The 20263-nt window shown below is 36.9% G+C and overlaps 4 protein-coding genes across 5 annotated transcripts; all 4 read right to left on the reverse strand.

The window, feature by feature from the left end:
• Window positions 1-5706: 5706 nt before the first annotated feature.
• Window positions 5707-9131, reverse strand: LOC130948459 (short-chain dehydrogenase TIC 32, chloroplastic-like). Of its 2 annotated transcripts, XM_057877201.1 has the most exons (9): window positions 8948-9131; window positions 8724-8862; window positions 8327-8558; window positions 8090-8169; window positions 7754-7907; window positions 7232-7310; window positions 6460-6544; window positions 6177-6223; window positions 5707-6070 (listed from the first exon to the last, which is right to left on the reverse strand). In XM_057877201.1, exons 2-9 carry the CDS (start codon window positions 8827-8829, stop codon window positions 5912-5914), a joined length of 942 nt encoding a protein of 313 aa, XP_057733184.1. In that variant the 5' UTR covers window positions 8830-8862; window positions 8948-9131; the 3' UTR covers window positions 5707-5911. The 2 variants fall into 2 exon arrangements, with proteins under 2 accessions (XP_057733184.1, XP_057733185.1); XM_057877202.1 differs by having other exon boundaries at window positions 8724-8960.
• A 436-nt stretch (window positions 9132-9567) lies between these two features.
• LOC130948458 (short-chain dehydrogenase TIC 32, chloroplastic-like) lies at window positions 9568-11342 on the reverse strand. Its single transcript, XM_057877200.1, has 7 exons — window positions 10909-11342; window positions 10746-10825; window positions 10504-10657; window positions 10352-10430; window positions 10196-10280; window positions 10064-10110; window positions 9568-9976 (listed from the first exon to the last, which is right to left on the reverse strand). Exons 1-7 carry the CDS (start codon window positions 11244-11246, stop codon window positions 9818-9820), a joined length of 942 nt encoding a protein of 313 aa, XP_057733183.1. The 5' UTR covers window positions 11247-11342; the 3' UTR covers window positions 9568-9817.
• Window positions 11343-11796: 454 nt separating this feature from the next.
• LOC130950500 (uncharacterized) lies at window positions 11797-12917 on the reverse strand. The gene has a single exon (XM_057879016.1). The coding sequence runs from the start codon at window positions 12690-12692 to the stop codon at window positions 11943-11945; it is 750 nt and encodes a 249-aa protein (XP_057734999.1). The 5' UTR covers window positions 12693-12917; the 3' UTR covers window positions 11797-11942.
• A 449-nt stretch (window positions 12918-13366) lies between these two features.
• Window positions 13367-18936, reverse strand: LOC130950499 (uncharacterized). Its single transcript, XM_057879015.1, has 10 exons — window positions 18757-18936; window positions 17647-17870; window positions 17198-17334; window positions 17017-17061; window positions 16879-16932; window positions 16203-16307; window positions 15906-16109; window positions 15645-15730; window positions 14052-15049; window positions 13367-13932 (listed from the first exon to the last, which is right to left on the reverse strand). Exons 2-10 carry the CDS (start codon window positions 17825-17827, stop codon window positions 13679-13681), a joined length of 2064 nt encoding a protein of 687 aa, XP_057734998.1. The 5' UTR covers window positions 17828-17870; window positions 18757-18936; the 3' UTR covers window positions 13367-13678.
• Window positions 18937-20263: the final 1327 nt, after the last annotated feature.

Raw genomic sequence — 20263 nt, forward strand, 5'->3', positions numbered from 1 at the left:
TGTGTCTTTGGTCTCTAAACTCACTTGTTCTTCTTCATTCTCAGGGTGACTCTCTTATTCTCTGGCCCATAAGCAAACATCACGAAGACGAAGAAGACTGCCCCATTGTCCGCAACCATTGGAGTAGGCGTGGAGCATTGTTGGTTCGTCTGCTCTGGAGCCTGGTGGGAAACCTGAAGGCAAGTACAGAGCATTCTTTCTGCGTTCGAAGTAAGAGGTAAACCTTTTTGTATGCCTTGGTATGACCCTCTGGTAAAAATGTGTAAACCCCTAGTTTTCGCATTATTTGATTGAGTGATCGTTAACAATCTGTTAGTGAATAGGGTCTAGGATTTCATTCCAGGGTTTGGTTTATGATCGGGTGAATGCGTAAATGAGGAAAGACTCTGTTTTTTTGGGCTAGAAAAAATGATAAGTATTGCTTGTGTTAATGGTGGTTAGTGGTTTAGGTGCTGTGTTGGTGATGATTTAGTATTTTTCATGTTCTTTTTTAATTTTTGTATAGGGTTTGGAGGACTTGCAATTCTAAGATGGAGGGTCCTCCGATGACGTTCATATTTCATCATGGTGGAAGCTTTAAAAATGATGAGAAAGGAAGTAGAATCTATGAACCAGATAATACGGAAGTGTTGGTGGGGGTGGATAGGGATACGTTGGATGTGTTTTTTGTTAAAGGATACTATAAGGAACTGGGATATGCTGGGGGGAATTTGTTGGTGGAAGGTTCCTTGGTTGTCGCTTGAGAGTGGGCTGAGAAAGTTGGAGACTGATAAAGACCTGTTCAAACTGTGTAAGACCTGTAGGAGGAATCACAATGTGATGAACATATTCTTTGAACATGGAGTTTCGGAGCCACACGTGGTGGAATGCATGAGTGAGGAAGATGATGTCATTCTGCCAACCAATGCAACTTTGTTGAAGCTGCCCAGCACACAGCCTGCAATGCAAGCAAGGAAACTTGCATCCCAGCCCACAATGAGCCACTCACAGCCACTAACAACAAACCCTCTGCATCCCACTCCCAAAAATAAAGCCAATGCCACTCCCAACTCTTCTGGACCCAATCCTCATCACAAGAACATGGAGTATCTTAAGCCCAAAACAAGATCTTCCCAACAAGTAGAGAAGCCCAAGGAAAAGCCCAATTATGAGCCCACTATAAAGCCCACTATAAAGCCCAACTCTGAGCCCACCATAAAGTGTAGTTCTCAGCCCACTCAAAAGCCCAATCCCCAGCCCAAGTACCAACGAAAAAGCTTCTCCCAAGCTGCAAATCCCAGCAGTGCTGTTAAACCAGGAAGCAGACACCAACCTCCAAAGACATCACATGCTAAAAATATGAACAAAGAATCTCAGCATTGCACTAGATCTGGGAGACCTGTTAAGCCACCCCCTATTCAGGATGATAGTGACTCTCATGACTCATATGAGAGTGCTGAGGACAGTCTATATAAACCAGCCAAAGGATTGGGAGATGACAGTGACACTGACAGTGGGGTGAAGAGTTTGAAAGTAGAGGTACACAAAAGACTGATTTTAGAGAGAAGCACAGATCAGCTTCTTCTAGAAGGGAAGAGAAGGTTATTGACACAGATGACTCTAGCTACGAAGATATTGAAGAGGATGACCCATCTGATTCAGGTAACTGATGGTTGGTAATTCGACCTTTTTGTTTATGTTTTTTTTTATAACACATATTAATTTGATAAGTGGCCTATGTGTTGTGATTGGATTAACAGACTCTGGAGAGGAGACTGGAGTTGAGAGTGAATCCGACTGTGACTCCTGGCACTCGGAAGATATGGATAAGGTCCTGGACTCTGATGAGGAGGAGGCCACTGTTTATCCACCATACAATGAGAAGGCAAAATTTGGAAATCTGAAGCTTGAGGTTAACATGATCTTTAAGTCCAAACAACACTTTATGAATGCAACTAAAGATTATACAATACAATGAGGGTAGGAATATCAGTTTCACTAAAAATGATAACGTGAGAGTGAGAGCTGTATGTAAAACAGAGGGATATCCATGGGTTGTTTATTGTGCATGTAATAAGCAGAATGGGGTATGGCAGATTAAGACCTTAGTTGATGAACACACATGTCCTAGAAAGAGAAAGAACAGGGCTGCAACACAAGAGTGGACATTGGGTAAGCTGGTTCCTAAGCTTAGAAAGCACCCTACTATAAAACATAGAGAGGTATATGACTGGTTTGTCAGGAAGTGCAACGTTAAGCTTAATAGGACCTGCATTACTAGGGCCTTAAAGGCAGCAAGGAAAGTAGTGGAAGGGGATGAAGTTGAACAATATGGACTTATCTGGGATTATGCTAACCAACTCTAGACCACCAACCCAGGTTCAACAGTTCAGGTTGGTGTCATTCCCATGCCTGAAAGTCCTCCACAATTTCAAAGGTTCTATGTATGTCTGGAGGCGTGTAAGAAAGAATTCAAGGCCGGGTGTAGACCTTTGATTGGCCTGGATGGAGCCTTTCTGAAGAGCTTGCATGGAGGGCAGCTGCTAACTGCTTGTGGCCAGGACGCCAACAATCACGTATTCGTGATTGCTTATGCATTTGTGGATGTTGAGAACAGAGATAACTGGCACTGGTTTTTTGAGATGCTGCAAAATGACATTGGTGACTACAGAGAAAATGGTTGGGCCTTCATTTCAGATATGCAGAAGGTAAGGACCTTTTTGATTCACGAAAAGATTTTTAAGGACCTAACTGATTTAATTAACTTTCTATTTGGACTTGTTAGATTTAATGAACTATATTTTTGGACTAGTTTGATTTAATGAAATATCAATTCTGGACTGATTCAATGAAAAATCTTGTGAACGTAACATGTTTCTGCAGGGATTAATCCCAGCCATGCAGGAAGTGATGCCAAGAGTTCACCATAGATTTTGTGTCTGGCATCTGTGGAGGAATTTTTCCAAACAATGGGGTAGCATACAATTGAAGGAGCTGGTTTGGGAATGTGCTAGGTCTAGGACTGTTAGTGAATTTGAAAGAAACATGAAGAGGGTGAAGGTGTTAAATGAACGAGCATGGGCTTATCTAGATAAGTGGTCGAAAGAATCATGGACGAAATCTCATTTTCGTGAAGGGCCTAAAATGGACACTATCTGTAACAACGCCTGTGAATCGTTTAATGCAAGGACCAAACATGATAGGGGTAAGCCTATCCTTACACTGGCAGAGGAGGTTAGGAGGATCATAATGAAGTCCATGATCGACAATAGGGAGAAACTGGCTAACTACCAAGGTATTCTGCCTCCAGTGCAACAGAGCAGGCTTGAGGCAATGACAAACCTTTCTCAGCATTGGAACCCACAATGGAGTGGTGATCAGAATGAAGAGTTATACGAGGTTCACGGCTGGCCAACGACAATGGTTGTTGACTTAGGAAAGCGAACTTGCACATGCAGATTCTGGTAACTGACAAGTATATATTCTCACTCTATATTAAGATTCTGATGTGTACTTTATGAACACTGCAAAACTATGTCTGAGATATTATCTGCTTGCACAGGTATGCCTTGTGTGCATGCCATATCATGTATACAAGATAAGAATGATAAGAGGACTGAGGAATACTGTCATGAGTGATTAACTATGGAATCATACCGAAAAACGTATGCTTTTCATGTTAACCCAGTCAAGGGCCAAGACTTATGGGAAAAAACAGGTCGTCCTGCACCAGTTCTCCCTCCAATTAAGCCCAAACCATGTAGACCCACAAAGAACAGAAGAAAAGACAAAGATGAGGGAGGATCTGGGTCCAAGACAAGAATGAAGAGAAAATATAACCCATCTGATGCATGTTCTGTAGTGAGGTTAGACACAACAAGAGAACATGCCAAAAGAAGAAACAGGCTGATGCTGAAGAAGAAGCACGTCTAATGCAGCTGCAACTGGCTTTAACTAAATCTAACACAGATACACCAAACAAGCTCCCAACTGATGCTACTAGTGCTAGTCTACATAATCCTCTCCCATTGTCTATTTCTCCACCACCAAAGCGATCGAATGAAGCCACTGAATCAGTACCGGTTTGATTTACTGCTTTAATTTCAATTTCATTTCACAACAGCTGTCTAGTTTCTCAGTTTGGTGTTTACTATGTCATGCAGGCTAAAATGACGGGAAGACCACCAAAGCTTCAAGTTTGTAAGGGAAAAGGGAAAAGATCTGCCTTTCCCCAACCTGCTCCACCAACAGCAACAACTCCAATTTCTGCTGGAACAATCAGAGGATCTAGTGCTGCGACAACCAAGAAGCTTGCAAGTTTTATGACCTTCGTCCCGACTCCAGGGTTCAAACGGCCTAGGAAGAAAGACGACGCCATCTGAAGCACAAAAGTTCAAACATATGCAACTTTTTTTGTTGGTTTTAGTCTGAATATTTTGTACTGCCTCTAAACAATATCTAGTCTGAATGTTTTGTTTCTGTTGAATCACTTTTAGGAACTCTACTACCTTTTGTTATGACATTATATATTAAGAAAATTAAGGAACTTTATTATCTTGTTATGCGTCTGGTTTGCCATTTTCTTTTTACATTTTATATTTTCATCACAGGTGTATCCAAAATCCAAATTGCCATTTATAAATTCTTGTTTCAGATTACAATACTTTAGCCAGGGTAATGGAAACAACGAAACCAGTCCTACTTGTACATATATGACATGCAAAGTAAAATTCTTACTAAGATGACTAGCATCACAATAGTGAACATGAAGCATAATAACATTCTATGTACTCTGACTTCTGCTTCTAAACTACCTATTCTCCATGATAACTTAACCTTCCAGTCTTCATAGTCAATGTCCAGTTCCCCTTCCATTTCTGGGACACCCCACGAACCTTCTGCAACAGCTACATTTTCATTTTCTTCCACCCACTTAAAAAAATTGCAATGGTTTCCTTTCTGAAAACATTGAACGACAGTGTAAACCCCAGAACAAGAGTAAAAACCAACATCATGCTATCATTCATACAAAATTAAACTCACCCGATATCTTGCACAAGTATGAAACAACCGATCTGGATTCTTTGATGTCCCTGATTTCTTAATCAACGTTTTTAAACCGCAGAAACAGGTTTCCTCATGGTTTTGTCTTCTTCTTCGCATTGACGAGCTCGACGTATAACTACTCTGTGAGTGGGACGGAAACCCATCACCGGCCCCTCCACTTCCGCTTCCCATCATTGCGCCGAGATCAACTTCCTCCTGCAAGAACAACACTTGGGTCTGCGACACCGCCCAACCAACGCAACCTTGTTCTTCGAAGGTTGGGAATTAGGGTTTTTAAATTCACACTTGGGGACCAAATTGAAGCAACACACTAAACATATCTGGTCAGCAATACACACACCATGCCAGGTGTTACGGTAGGCAGCCAAGTCACAGTCCACGTCAGCACATTTTTAACGGCGACGTCACTGACTTAACAGAAGGACGAACGTGGGTTAAAATAAATCTTTCGAGGACTATTTTGATTAAAAAAATCATTCGGAAACGAAAATGAAGATCGCGTGATCTTTTAGGGACTAATTTGAGTATTAACCCTTTTTAAATATTCTTCTAAAAGTTTTTGACATGAAAAGTGAAAAGTACAGTTGTAATTATCTTACTATAATAGAAATAATATCAACCAAACATATCTTTTGAAAGTTAAACATTCAAGAACGAAGCTAAGCCAACCATTTCTTTAAACCAAATAGCGTCAAACTGGTATGCACATTACATGGAAAGCACGTTTAAGTTCTATGCTTGGAATTCATGTCTATGAACTGTAGTGGTCGGAGTCTATTCAACACTATAGGTAACTTTCTTCATAGTATTTAAGCCCATACTTTAGCAAAGTATGTATGTATCATGTATGTCATCTCCATGTAATCTACTTAATCAATTTCATGCTGAAGTCCCACAGTTTTTTAGCCAAACGAGCATCAGTTCCCTGAGAGGTTGGTGTGGACAGATTGCTATCAGCGAAGTATTTGCCACTAACTCCCTTCACTTGTGGGTGTAATGCTACATAGCATGTTGTTGCTGCTCCCTACATCATATCGTAACAAAAAGTTGAACAAGTATGGGTCAAAGAATCCCATATTAAACATGATATTCAACACATTTTCATTCATGTGTCTGTCGATCTAACTTACCTGTGGGACATTTTTAAACACAATTTTTCCGAACGCATTAACAAGACCTGCATAAATCAAAGAAAAATGCACCCAAATAACTCAGCTACTGTCATTATCTGCAGGCTGAAAACACAAACAATTTCTATATGATATAGATACTAAAGTGAAGTATAAGAATTGGAGCCTAATGCATTTCATTGCAATGACCTAAAATTTTTATAATACAAGTCAAAGGAAATAAATGAAGAATAAATAAAGATGATTTCCTCTGCATAATGGTGCATAGTGATGCCGTAGTTACCATTCACTACACCCGAATGGCGGAAGAGATTGGTGGTAATGGCTCCCGGATGAAGAGAATTTGCAGTAATGTTAGCTCCATCTTCCTGACAATGAAGCAACAAGGAATATTATAGATTATTGCAGATAGTTAACATGGCAAAGGAATAGCACCATTGGAGTCACATTACAGAGAAAGAAAGGTACTAAAATGAGAATACTAAAATGAGAAGTAAAGAAAAAATGAGAAAGAAAGCAAATAAAACGATTATGTGATTGTGCTTGCTAGGAGTTGCAAGAATAGGCTCCAGAAAAGAGGTAAAGTTTGAGGCATTTTAATAAAAAAATTTGAGTATGATTTTCATTAGAACCAGGCAACAATAATCTCCTCGAAATATATGATAAGTTTTGACGAGATATATATATATATATATATATATATATATATATACACACAAAGAAGATAAATGAGTAAGAAGGAGTCATAGCCTCAGAGCTCGTGATAAAATTAATAAAGGCTATATATGATCCTTTTGAAAAATACTACGGTGAACAAACAAAATCAATGTAATAAGAAGTAAACTGAATGGAAACTGAACAGGCACTGGTGAAAAGCTCAACCAGTTCAACACTACTCAAAATATTTTGAGAGAAACTAGAGATAACAGTAGCCAGCTAAAGTGTTGCATTGTTCTTGTTCTTGTTCTTGCTATTATTATTATTATGACTTTGTTAACTGTTTTCACCAAACAACATAAATTACACCACTGTACAAGAAACAGAAAAGTTTGCACCTTGAGACGTCTTGTGAGTTCATTAGCATGTAACATGTTGGCTAGCTTTGACTGCCCATATGCACGCCAGCTGCTGTAACTATATTCACAAAAAGGCAGAAACAATTAAATAAACATAACTATCAAGTTGATCAAACTGTAGGAATCATGTACTCATGTTTGATTCCACAAACATCTAAAGTGAGCTATCGTCTTCACCATACACAAGGAAGCAAGCATATCACATTCATCAAAATCCTATCAGCAGGTCCTGTTTTCAGCACCATTGGAATGAAAAATATATATGGTGGATACTTCAATGATGATGTCTTCATTGGAAACTATATTTGCTATCTTTATGCCACCAATATTTGGTATTATATAAATTTACTATTTTATAAAAAGGTATTATTGCTGAATTGCATATGGCAATGAAATTAAGTCTCCTGCATAATACTTCTCAATAAATTCCTCTTTCACAAAACATAGAAAGAGACAGATAAAAAATGACTTGGTATAATTTTAATTCAGGTTCTATATTACCTTGATTCGTCATTAATTTTGTCAAAACAAATTCCTTCAGAATATGTAAAACGGTGAGCCTCTGAGGAGAGATTAACAATTCTCCCTTCTTTCTTACTTTCATGTGATGTCTTCTTCATAGTATCCAACAAAAGATTTGTTAAAAGAAAGTGACCTGTGGAATAAAAAACAATGGATTAGTTTCATCTTATGAAAATATTAGCATGCCGAAAGTTATATTTTTGGGGGACAGTTGAAGTGATGTCACCGACTCACAGAGACATCAATTGAATTTCATTCAGAAGACTTCCTAGGGCTTTCAAACAAAAAACAGAGCAGTTCCATTTTTTCATATACCTAAGTGATTTGTGGCAAATTGCAGCTCAATGTTGTCCTTCGATAGCATGAAGGGGCATGCCATAATTCCGGCATTGTTTCTTAAAATCACAAGGAAAACAATCCAGAAGACATTACTACTGCGTATTCTTGAATGATCAGGAATAAGAGAGACCAAATGGAGAACATACACATATTGAAGAGGGAAGACTAACTACTAAATACATTCGAAGAAGAGAGGATGTCCATTTTTCTTACATGAGGATGTTCAAAGGAAGAGCAGAGGAATTAAACTCTGATGCAAATTTCTTGACAGACTCCAATGAACTGAGATCCAACTCCATGGCATCAACTTTAGCAGAGGGAATCTCTTTAAGAATTGACTCTTTTACATCTTTAGCAGCAGCCAAGTTTCTGACCCCCATAACCACGTGGACACCGCGCAGAGCAAGAACACGTGTAGTCTCAACCCCAATTCCACTGGTTGCTCCTGTTATCATATAATAACAATGGCACGATCCAAGAATACTATACTTATCACATCAAGTTTGTGAAATTCATGTTGAAAGCTTGCAAATAAAACCTCAAGACCATGCATGTCTGACACAAAGGAGGTTATTAAAGTCGATTTAGGAATTTGCAAGGGAGAGGGTACCTGTGACGATGGCAGTGAGGCCAGAGGCGTTGATGCCTTGGGTGACCTCTTCGGCGGTGGAATAAGAGGAGAATCCAGAAGGCCCTTTGCTGCTGAATAGCCACATTTTCGATCGATCTCAGGAATCTGGAATCTCAACCTGGAAAAGTAAGATAACAAATCAATTTATTTTCTATGCAACTCTCATAAATGATCAACCAATCCACTATCCTTCTCTAACTAACCCTTATTTTCTTTTCTTTATTCAATAGGGACGTTGTACTCATCTAATATCAATAGGGAGTCAGAGTCTTCACTCCACAATTTTTTCCTTTTCCTCTCTTAGAATTTTTTCCTTTCTTATCACTTGAATTCTTCAATGTACTTCATACTAAAAAGATACAATATACGAGTTTCATTCTTTTTTATAACTTACACGTAGTGTCCACATAATAGATAAATAAATTGGTCTTCTCACAAATTATTACTATTAAAAAATTCACATCGTGAACAAAATAATCCAAAAATAAATATGGTAAATAAGTTTTAGAAATAAGCATCTTTTGTATTTGAGTTTATACCTTTGATTCGAACTTGGTAAAAACAATTGGATAATTATTTAAAGACCAAGTATAAAACTATAAATTAGCCAAACTTAATATGATAAATATCTCTTAATATGAAGTCAAACTTGAAAATATAGATGTCTCGTATGCACCATGTCAAGCCAAGGGCAGCTTGTTTTCTTTTTCTGTTGACTGACTATTTCTGTGGAATCCACATAGAGTCCATGTTGTGAATTAATAAAAAAAATATATAAACATAATAAAGTAATTTTCTAATCAGGAGTAGGACCATCTTGAAATGCAGGGGTAACTCCATCTGTCACTCCAATAAAACTAATATATCAACCAAACATTGGAAATACAGAAATTAATTTGTCCAAACAAAATAGCACTAAATTGGTATGCACATCAAGTTCGAAGCTTCAAACTCATGTTTGTGAAATGTACGATTCAGATACAAGTATAATACTACAATGTAACTTTGTTCATAATATTGATGACTTTGATTCGCTTAGGATGTAGGTATGATGTCCTTGTGAGCATGGCAATCTACTTGATCAAATTCATACTGAAATCCCAGAGTTTCTTAGCCAAATCAGCATCAGTTCCATGGGAGGTTGTTTTGGACAGATTGCTATCAGAGAAGTATTTGCCACTAACTCCCTTCACTTGTGGGTGCAATGCTACATAGCATGTTGTTGCTGCTCCCTACATAGCATGCAAAATCTCATATTCAACATGATGAATGTTTCAACTTTCAACTATCTTGTATGCTAAATTACTCATGTGTCATACCTGCTGGACATTTTTAAGCACAAGTCTCCCAATTGCATTAACTATACCTGCATGAACCAAAAAATTGGATGGAAAATGAACCAAAAGCATACTTTATGAGTTCATAAAATAGTAGAATGTGGTAGTAGTTACCATTGGCCACACCCATATGACGGAAAAGGTTGGTGGCAATGGTTCCCGGATGAAGAGAATTCGCAGTAATATCAGCCCCGTCTTCCTAATCATGATTCAGGAAGCAAGAATTAACATTATAGAGTGATGGCATAAGAGAGTAAAAAAGCAACTAACCTTAAGAAGTGTTGTGAGTTGATTAGCATGTAAGATGTTTGCTAGCTTGGACTGCCCATAAGCACGCCAGCTGTGGTAACTATAAAATACAAGGAAGCAAAATTAATTACTCATAGAACAAGCTAAGTATGAATTTGAATATGGATATATACCTTGATTCGTCGTTGATTTTGTCAAAACGAATTCCTTCAGAATAAGTTAAACGGTGAGCCTCGGAGGACACATTAACAATTCTTCCTTCTCTCTTACTCTGCCGTGATGTTTTCTTCATTGTATCCAACAAAAGATTTGTCAAAAGAAAATGACCTGCGCATGCATGTGAAACCAAAGCAATCTATGAAACTGATGAAGAAACAATACAATGCAATAGTAATGTATAATAGTAGTAGCATACCGATGTGATTTGTGGCAAACTGTAGTTCAATGTTGTCTTTGGAGAGCGTGAAGGGGCATGCCATAATTCCAGCATTGTTTCTTAAGATTTCAACAAAGCAATCATGAGTGAATGAATTGGATTCATTGGAGAGAGAGAGAGAGAGAAAAGATTGTTTTCTTACATTAATATGTTGAGAGGACGACCAGAGGATTTATATTGTGATGCAAATTTCTTGACAGATTCCATTGAACTGAGATCTAACTCCATGGCATCAAGTTTGGCTGAGGGATTGTCCTTGAGTATTGATTGTTGAACTTGTTTAGCAGCCGTCAAGTTTCTGACCCCCATAACGACATGAGCACCGCGCAAAGCAAGAACACGCGCAGTCTCAGAGCCAATTCCACTGCTGGCTCCTGTGACGATGGCAGTGAGGCCAGTAGCATCGATGCCTGCGGTGACCTCTTCGGCGGTAGAAGAAGATGAGAATCCAGAAGGCCCTTTTCTGTTGAACGGCCACATCTTCTAGAAGAGTGATGAATACTTTCCCTTTCCCTTTCCCAAACGGGTATATGTCTTATAATGGCCTCTATCTCTGTGGTCTCCACGCTGCCAAGTGCCAACTACTGCCAATTCTCATCTTCCAAAATATCTACAATAGATTAGCTTCTTTAGTAACCAATTAGGATTAGTCTAGTGATTAGCTTATTAATCCTCGGAAAATTTGAAGCATTTACCCCAAAAAAAGCTTTACAGTTGGAACCATATTTGAATTCTAATTGGCTGCTTCTTAAATATTTTACTTTTTTATTAAAAGCATAGGATACGACATTTCACTATACTTTAGTTGTTATGACTTAATGAATCATGGCACTAAATTTTACAGTGTTACCGTACCAGTCAAACCAACTAGATTGCACTCTTTCAATCTATTACCTTGCTGTGTGTTGGATTTTCTTTTACACTAGCTTTTTGGAAGATGCTTTTATTCCACGATGTGCTTTTATACAAGTCATTGGGAACACATGTAATGAAGAATAACAGTAACATAACATGACATAGAGAAAGGGAGTACATATAATATGTATATTACCTTTACTTTGTTAAGCATGCTAACATACAGAAAGTATGGTTCAAGACCTTATACATCAAAGTAAAATAAAATTACATACATAGTCTAAAGATCAAAACATGATTAGTACTACTAAGAATCATTAATTAGTTGTCCTTGGGAGCAGAGTAATAGAGCTTGAAAACTCTTGGAAGATAAACAGGCAAGAGAAAGCCAAACAAGTTGAAGCACCAGAAGGCCATGTTAGCCACTGCAAGAGCCCTCCCAACATACACCCTCCTATCAGACCCACTGTGCTCCTCATTGATCTTGTAGATCTCACTCCTAAGCCAATCCACAATGCTGAAGATCCTCCTTGAGTTGTAGAACACGGGTACAAATGCCCTTATTGGTGTTGAGAATCTCCCCGAGAATGCAACGCCTTCCATGAAAACTTGACTTGCCAACAGGAATACATGGGGTGCTGCTGCCTTGATACCTTCCTTGTCGCCCTCAAAGATACCTTCCAAGATATACGCTATGGGAGCATATAATCCAATGATGGCACCAACCAGAACGTAAAGCTTCAGGACCTTGTTTTGAGGGCTGAAAACTTGTGCTTCCTTTGATGGATGAAGAGGTGGAAAAGCAACCTTTGCGATGAAGTACATGTAGAATATGGAGAACACAACGAAGCCAAAGTCTTCGGGGCTAACCATGCCGCTTGCTGATAGGACTATCCCCACTGCCAAACAATTTAGCTGCCGGAAAGAGAGGAATCCAACCCTGCGCGTCGTGGTGACGCTTTTCGAGGCATTCTTGCTGTTCTTGAGCGAGTGGTCTTGTTGTTCTTTGTGGACAACTTCTTCTTCCTTTGGTAGGCTAATATCACTCGTTGGACCGACCCCACCCGACATTTTCAGAACTCAATCTGGTGTTTCTTCAACGTCTTTTTTGTTAACTACTAGAGAAAGATGATTGATTGGATTGGAGCATTGCGAGAAGGAGAAGAATTTGAGATTGGTACGCGCAATAAGCGGAAAGGAATGAATGAATGGAGATAAGGTTGTAGATGATGGCGGAAGTTGTGGACAAATGGCAGGTTCATATGAAATATATTCAAGGTTTGATGGCGTGGCTAATTTGTGTTAGTTGTGGTGACAAGTGTTGCTTCATAATTGTACGGTTGTGTTGCTTCCAAGCCACGAGTTTCGACTTTCATGTTAAGACCATCACCCCAGAAACGGACAATCACCCAGTTCCAAGAAGCATTTTTTTTTTCTTTTTGCTAGCTTGCTAAACATAGTAGGATCATATTCCTACGGATACACTCGAAAACACTAGGATCATATTGCTAAGGACTTGCTTGTCGTCTAATATATTTGTGTTGTTTAGCTCCACTTTTTAGTTTTTATGACTATATTAAAGAGAAGATATAATATTATTGTAATTTTGTTAAGAAAAACATTCAAGTCTTGCATATATTCCGTAATTTAACTGATTAGGGCTCTCTCCATTATCTCAGGGATAGCATGACTACAAAGAAATTGTGCCCAATTATAAAAACTGGGTTAATAATGATAAACACCACCTTTTATTTAAGAAAAAAAAATAGCAATTCTATAATCAATTAAACAAATTTATTACACAAAATTTCGTAAATAATGCCACAAGAAAAAAAAAACAAACTTACACAATCCCTTATGACATCATTTGAAGAAAAACAAAAATATAAAGAAGACATCTTTCTGGCAAAAACCCATCTTCAATTTTCTTAGAGAAGACCATTGTTAAAACTGGAACCTCTGTTAAGAAATTGATCGGCAAGTAGTCAAAACTGTGCGTATCTGTATAATTAAATAAATCAAATTTCTTCTCTTTCTTACTTCCTTCCTAGTTCCTACTAGGTAGCTGCTTTTTGTTTGGGAATATACTTTATCTTGATTCCCTTTTTAGGCTTCATTTTGGTTTTGGATTTAGTAACTTCGGAGGTTGCATGCAATTGATTCTCTGCATTTGCAACAGTGCCATATCTATCGGCATTAGAAAATTGAGATGCTGTCAGTTCACGATCTTGTACCTCTTGGCATTCACGCGGTTCAGAATCAGGCGAAACAACCAATTTCACATGGTTTGATGAAATAGCTTCTTTCCATCCTGCATAGGAATTGTTTTCAATTAGATTAAAGACAATTAAAGACCAAGGAAGTCATTTTTAATGACACGGGACAGTACAATAGAATAGAACTCTGAAAATGTAGGGTAGCAAAGATTACTTTGTGCAAGAAAGACTTTGGCAGCATGTCTGGAGAAAAGGCTTCTTGGATATGCTTTAGCACCAAAATCGGGAAACTTGTTCCCGAAACCAATATCACTATGATCTATACTATACACCCTTAAACTACTTTGACCTGACAAAGTTTGATCCTCTTTTTCATAAGTATCAGCTTCAGCTCCAGCCCTACCATTTTGAAGTGGAAATGGGTCTTTGGTTCCATGTTTGCCAATTGGCCGCCAAAACTTCACTGTTAATGGGTTGTTGCTACTCTGGGAAGAATCAGGTTTCACTGGCTTCTCCTGTACAGTACACTGCTTTGTCGGATTCTCCACAATATCATCACCATGAGATGCCACAAGGCTACCCACTGATTGGCTGCAATTGCTTAGAGTTACAGATATAGATCCTATCAATACTTCATGATTCTTAACCTTGTCTGGTTCTTTTTGCAGTCTGGCTTTTGAAACCATCCCATCAATATCTGGTTTAGGCTTTCGACTCCAAACTTTCATCCCATTAGTAATAGAAGTCACTCTTTGATCCCGGTTTGTCCCATATCTCTGAATGACTCCATGCTTTGATAATTGAGAATATGGGCTCGCATGTAAACAGTTGGATACAGCCCACTGTGATTTTGGCAGTCCTTGCTGTCTCGCAACCATCATGCGTCGACGACTATGTCTGTGGGATGTTTGTCGCTCAATATTTTGATCAGTGTCACATTCATACCCTGAGTGTGTCTCCCTTTCAGCACCTTCATAAATGTCAGGAAAGTGACAGGCGGATGCATGTGGTGAAGAAGCATGATCTGCAAATGTATCAGAATTATGTGCTTCAAAGACACACGTATCCAAAGATGTTTCTGCAGATAGTACAGCCTCTCCTGTGCTATTGATGTTCCGTTTAATTTCAATGTCATCTTCGAGCAGTTCCCTCCCCTTCTGTTCTTTTTGTCTAAGCTTTTTCTGGCGTTTCCTCTCCAAAATCTCAGCTTGTCTATAAAAAGGGAGAAAAGTTAAATACAGAGTCCTACTTTCCATAAACGGCTAGTTTACAAGAGAGTACACTTGCAACTCTAATCCTTTTTTGGCTTTGCAGCATAAGTCAAGATAAAGGACAGATTATTTTATCAAAATAGCCAAATAACCAAAAAAATGTGGCGTATTTAATATAGTAGCACAACAGAAGTTTCAGAAGTGGTTAGAAATTTTTTATGAAATCAAATTAAAAGAATAAGAATGATAAAAATCAATTGGGGGCCCCTCCCTAAATTCTAAATGTCATTCAATCAAGATTACCCTGAAAATAAGGATGATAAAATCAAGCACCCAAAACTGAACAAGGAAACTTGAAAACAGAACAAAACCAAGAAGGAAAAAGAAGAATAATAGTATATCATATAATCATATAATCCTACTCTCAAACTAAATCCGTAAACCCTAGAAATAATGGTCATTCCTTAAGAACCTAAAAGGTTAAAACAAACATTAAGAATCACTCAGGATGACCAATAAGACCAGATGTCAAAAGACACAAAGGATTGGGAGCAATCACGACAGTATAAAAACAAACTGGTTATAGAGCTACGTACCTTTTCTGAGCAGCTTCTTCCTCCTCAACTAGCTGCTTCTGACACTTCAATGCTTCAGCTTCTTTGTCTGCAAGCCATGCCTTCACCTATGTAAAAGGAAATTCCTATTTATTCACGACTATCTCAGAGAACTAATTCAGATAATTCACACCTTTTTGCTTTGTCAAAATGGAACCAGGTCTGGTTTGTTTGAAATTTGAATACAGAATATCATGAAATTCATTAACTGGAATATATTTTGGAGTTTAGAAAAATAATTACCAATTTCTGCTCTACCAAGAAACTAGTGCAAGCAACTATGTTTTTTGGTTCAAGACCAATCTTTCCAGCCTCTCCATCAAAAACATATCTTTGCATTGACACTGCTGTCCCACACAAAAATGTTTTTTCACTGGAATCATCAAGTATACTGAACAACTCTTGGGAAGATATAGGAAAGCTTGAAGGCCTCGATTCGACAATATCCTGAAAACAATTTATATTTATAGCATCAATATACCATAACAAGAAACATATTTGAAATAAATAACTGATAAGTAAGACCATTAAGTTTCATACCAGAAGGGCAGAACCAGCCTTAAGATAATACTGTGGAAGAGAAGAAAATCCTTGTTTTTGAGTAAGACTTGCCAAAGCATTTAAAATTGAAGACCCTGGAACTTCCTAAAGCATAATCATGTCAATTAGTAAGAAAAAAAAAACAATATACTTAGATTTGTTAGGGAAAAAAGGGAGGAAAGAGGAAAACAATAGAAGCTGAAAAGAAGTTTGATGAAGAAGTTTCAAACATTCATATTCACATTCGAAAATGCACCTATAACCATCCAACAAATGGACATAGCGCATGAGTTTTCACTTTTCTAATCCATAGTAGCAACTGTAATAGAAAAATACTACAGCCAAACAAAATAAAACACATAATAGCGTATGAGGATTGATGCAAGTATGCTCATGCAATGAAAGTACTGCAATTTTCTTTTAAAACAAAAAATTAAATAAATAAATAAAAGTCATGCCTTTAAATATGGTCCCTAATTTAGCAGTTGTTTTAGAGTGAGTGAGTAAATAAGTGATTGGATAAGGCCTCATGTCACTCAGATTTCCTTATATCCATTTCATCCCTTCCCAGTCGTAGCCATATATATTTGATATACACTAGTGAGATAAAAGTAAGCCATATTAAAATAACTTCATGTACAAGTAAACCAGTCATGTAAGAAGCAGAAAGTTATACCTCCAACATTACATTCTTGAATGACACAACTTCTTTTGCCTCTTCTATAGAGAGCTACATCATTCATGAAAAATTAGTAAAAAAACAAAACTACTAGTATTCATCATACAAGTGAAATTCACAAAGATGAAAAATTACCTTATCCCAATAAGCTCCTAGAAGATCTCGGTTTTTCTTAGAATCCTACAATTTGTAAGCAGCATTAGGTAAAATTGAGGAGGGCATGGAAAAGAACCAACTATGAAAACACACAAAGGACTCATCAACTAAGAGCGAAAATGGGACAAATATTGCTTTTATTTATAGCTATAAAGAAAACCTTATCAAGCTTCTTCAATCGATGGTGTACACGCATATGTCTTCTATGGTTAATGGGAGAGCAAAACTCTCGAGAACACTTGTCACACTTCTGCAACTGAACCTTCACAGGAGAAAGCAAAGGCCACCCTGGAAGTTCTGTCAAACAAATAACAGATTGTATTAGAATACTTGTGTTAGAACAGTACACACCAGTACCAAGCCCAAATGAAATTGGATACATTTTAGAAAGAATTGTGTTAGTTTTGAATAGGCCAGCATACAGGCAAAGTGATCTAAATATTTTAAACTATTGACTGTTCACTTTTCTCTTGTATTTTTCTCTCAAGGGAAAAACACATTCAGTAACCATTAAATATCAAATGAATACAATTTGGTATTCACAATATACTTTCAAAAATCAAACCTCACAAAAAATATAATGACATAATATAAAGTTATTACTGATACCTTGCTGGTCTAAAGCATGGAGTAATTGAATCCATTGTACAGGGCTGTCACCAGCCCTAGGAAAAGAAAGGAAAGGTTCCTTTCCAATTGCTTGTCTGATGATGGTATCTATAGAATCATTTCTGTCTTCTGTTTTCATGACATCAGGAGAGCCAGAGGCCGTGAGTTTAGCAACTGGCATCTATTCACACCAAAGGCCTACCAAGAGGGTTTACAAGATTCTACTGCATAGATTATGGAAAATTACACGTAAACATAGGCATAAATTTAAAATAACTGGCAAGAGGAAAGGAATCAATAAAGTTAAGTATTCAACAAAATTGAATTTCAAGGGAACAAAAAACAGTCAGGACACAGTTAAAGGGAAAAAACCAAAGACAGGATGGTACAAACTGCTCAACTGATTATGGAGCACCCAACTTTCATATGATGAAGCAACACATGAGATTGTTGACATGAAAATGCAGAAAATTGCTATTATCAAACCAGGCCTCTTTAATTCATTATGTTAAAGCATTAGGCATACATATTTGCCATATTTATAATATCTTCTGAAGCTTATTTACAAGCTAGTGAAACACTTCAATGGTGAAAAAAGAAGAATCAAGTGTACTGGCATTATACCATTCTCGTCATTTATAAATTGTTATAGAAGGAATTCCAAAAATAAACAATGTAATCCAAGTGTCCAGTTATTTAATAATTGCTTCCAAACAACTACAATTCTAGATCCAATGAATTGAATATTCAAAGCATGCCTATACCTGGAAACTTTTATTCAGCTCTACGTTAATGTAATTGAAACAAAAAATCAAGCCATATAAAAATTGATCATTGAATAAACGAAACTCCAAATATATTGAAACTCAGCAATAGCAAAAGGGATGGATGTAGATGTAGAAACTGCACTTTAATCCATGTTAGGGTGTTCAACATATATTGACATAATGCTAATGAATAAACTCATCCTTCGTATTCAACTGTTCAATCACTGGATGATTAATTGTATTTTTCAATCGAGAAAATAATAACACAAATCTATAAGAACATGATCTGTGATCCAGTTAGGGAAAGCAAAGTAGCACAATAGTGGATCAAGTAGGTACGTACCACGGGCAAAACGAGATCGGTTGAAAAACAAAAAGATTTCTGTGACTATCCGAAGAAGAAACAAAAACAGCTGAGGAGTAGATTTGGATGCACCGAAAATGGTACTGCTCAGAGAAACAAGAGAAGAACCTGCAGTAGTTGCACTAGGGTGAAAATTATAAAACGTTGCTAACAAGAAAAGGGAAAAAAAACACAAAAACAAAAACAAAAACAGAATTTAATTACTAATTTAGTTATTATTGGTTTGGATTTTGGGCTTAGGTCACATCACATCACAAATTCACAATCACAGAACCTCTTTACTTTTATCCCACAAGTGACAGCGCACGTGCCTCCATATAATTACAGTGCTAAGCATATGACATGAGACTTAAAACATTAATGGATGAATTTAAGTTGTGATCTTAAATATTATATTCTTACTGTGGGCTTTTGCTAACGTAATATTTATTAAGATTTAAGAATACAAATTTTATTTAAAAAAAGTTATTTTAAAATGTGTAATAGCATTAAATGAATAAAAATCGCGTCCTCTATAAAATATTTTTAATTTTATTTTTGATAACATAATAACAATGTCAATGGAACCGACTTCGTCACATGAATATAGACAAAAGAACACCGTTTATATATGGCCCAATTGTAATTTTAGTGCACTGCAAAATCCGTGCATCAGTTACACACACCATAAGATAATTGTTCAAAATTGTTTTAAGGTGGATTCTATGATATCTTTTTATTGTGGTGTCTAAATTGTCTAATTTGTTTTTATAAATAAAAAATAAAATATTTAAATTTTATTAAATATTATTTTTTTTGTCTATTTTAATAAGTTAGGCATCATGTTTTAAGCACTATAGTATTCATTTTGTTTTAATTACTTATGAAACTTGAACATAGGATAATGCGAAGACAAAATTGGAGGTGAAAGAGGTTATGTGCTATGGAGGATGATAATATTGCATGGAGTATAACGTAGATATGAGAAGGTAGATAGAATGAGTTTTAAATGGCTCTTTGTTTTTGGGTAATGCATGAGTAGGTCTTGGTGTAAGTAGTTAATCCATAAACTTTTACGTGTTCTCCTCATGTTTTGTTGGAAACGCATTTGCTAATTACAAAAAGAAAAATACTTAAATTTCAGTGAACGATATTTTATTATAGAATATTTTATATTAATAATTTAATATACCCTAGCATATTTTCGTTACCTTTTCCTAGATGATGACTACAAAATCATACATACACATATTCAAACATTTATTCCATTGCTTTTCTAATGACTAGAGATTTCTAACTTAATAATGTTGATTTCCATAAATGTTCTCATTGAACGGAGCTCAAGCCATACTAAGAATTACATCTGTCATCCATTAAAGCAACCATTAACAGTCATGCCAATGTATGCTATGCTTATCAAATTGATTAATTACGTCAATTTTGTTAGGAGAAATGTTGGGAAAGGAATCGGAAGAGAATGTGAGAATAAACTTGTTTAGATGTGTAG

The sequence above is a fragment of the Arachis stenosperma genome, chromosome 9, assembly GCF_014773155.1.
Source record: "Arachis stenosperma cultivar V10309 chromosome 9, arast.V10309.gnm1.PFL2, whole genome shotgun sequence".
Lineage (NCBI taxonomy): Eukaryota > Viridiplantae > Streptophyta > Magnoliopsida > Fabales > Fabaceae > Arachis > Arachis stenosperma.

Coding starts and splice junctions, on each gene's coding strand:
- LOC130948459 (XM_057877201.1), bottom strand. CDS start 8,829: ATGTGGCTATTCAGCAGCAAAGGGCCTTCTGGATTCTCCTCTTATTCC. Junction 8,559..8,723: donor CCTCACTGCCATCGTCACAG/GTACCCTCTCCC, acceptor ATATGATAACAG/GAGCAACCAGTGGAATTGGG. Junction 7,908..8,089: donor ATTTGCCACAAATCACTTAG/GTATATGAAAAA, acceptor TTTATTCCACAG/GTCACTTTCTTTTAACAAAT.
- LOC130948458 (XM_057877200.1), bottom strand. CDS start 11,246: ATGTGGCCGTTCAACAGAAAAGGGCCTTCTGGATTCTCATCTTCTTCT. Junction 10,431..10,503: donor AAAATCAACGACGAATCAAG/GTATATATCCAT, acceptor TGTATTTTATAG/TTACCACAGCTGGCGTGCTT. Junction 10,111..10,195: donor TCATATGGGTGTGGCCAATG/GTAACTACTACC, acceptor TGGTTCATGCAG/GTATAGTTAATGCAATTGGG.
- LOC130950500 (XM_057879016.1), bottom strand. CDS start 12,692: ATGTCGGGTGGGGTCGGTCCAACGAGTGATATTAGCCTACCAAAGGAA.
- LOC130950499 (XM_057879015.1), bottom strand. CDS start 17,827: ATGCCAGTTGCTAAACTCACGGCCTCTGGCTCTCCTGATGTCATGAAA. Junction 16,308..16,878: donor TCAAGAATGTAATGTTGGAG/GTATAACTTTCT, acceptor ATTATGCTTTAG/GAAGTTCCAGGGTCTTCAAT. Junction 16,110..16,202: donor AGGCTGGTTCTGCCCTTCTG/GTATGAAACTTA, acceptor AATTGTTTTCAG/GATATTGTCGAATCGAGGCC.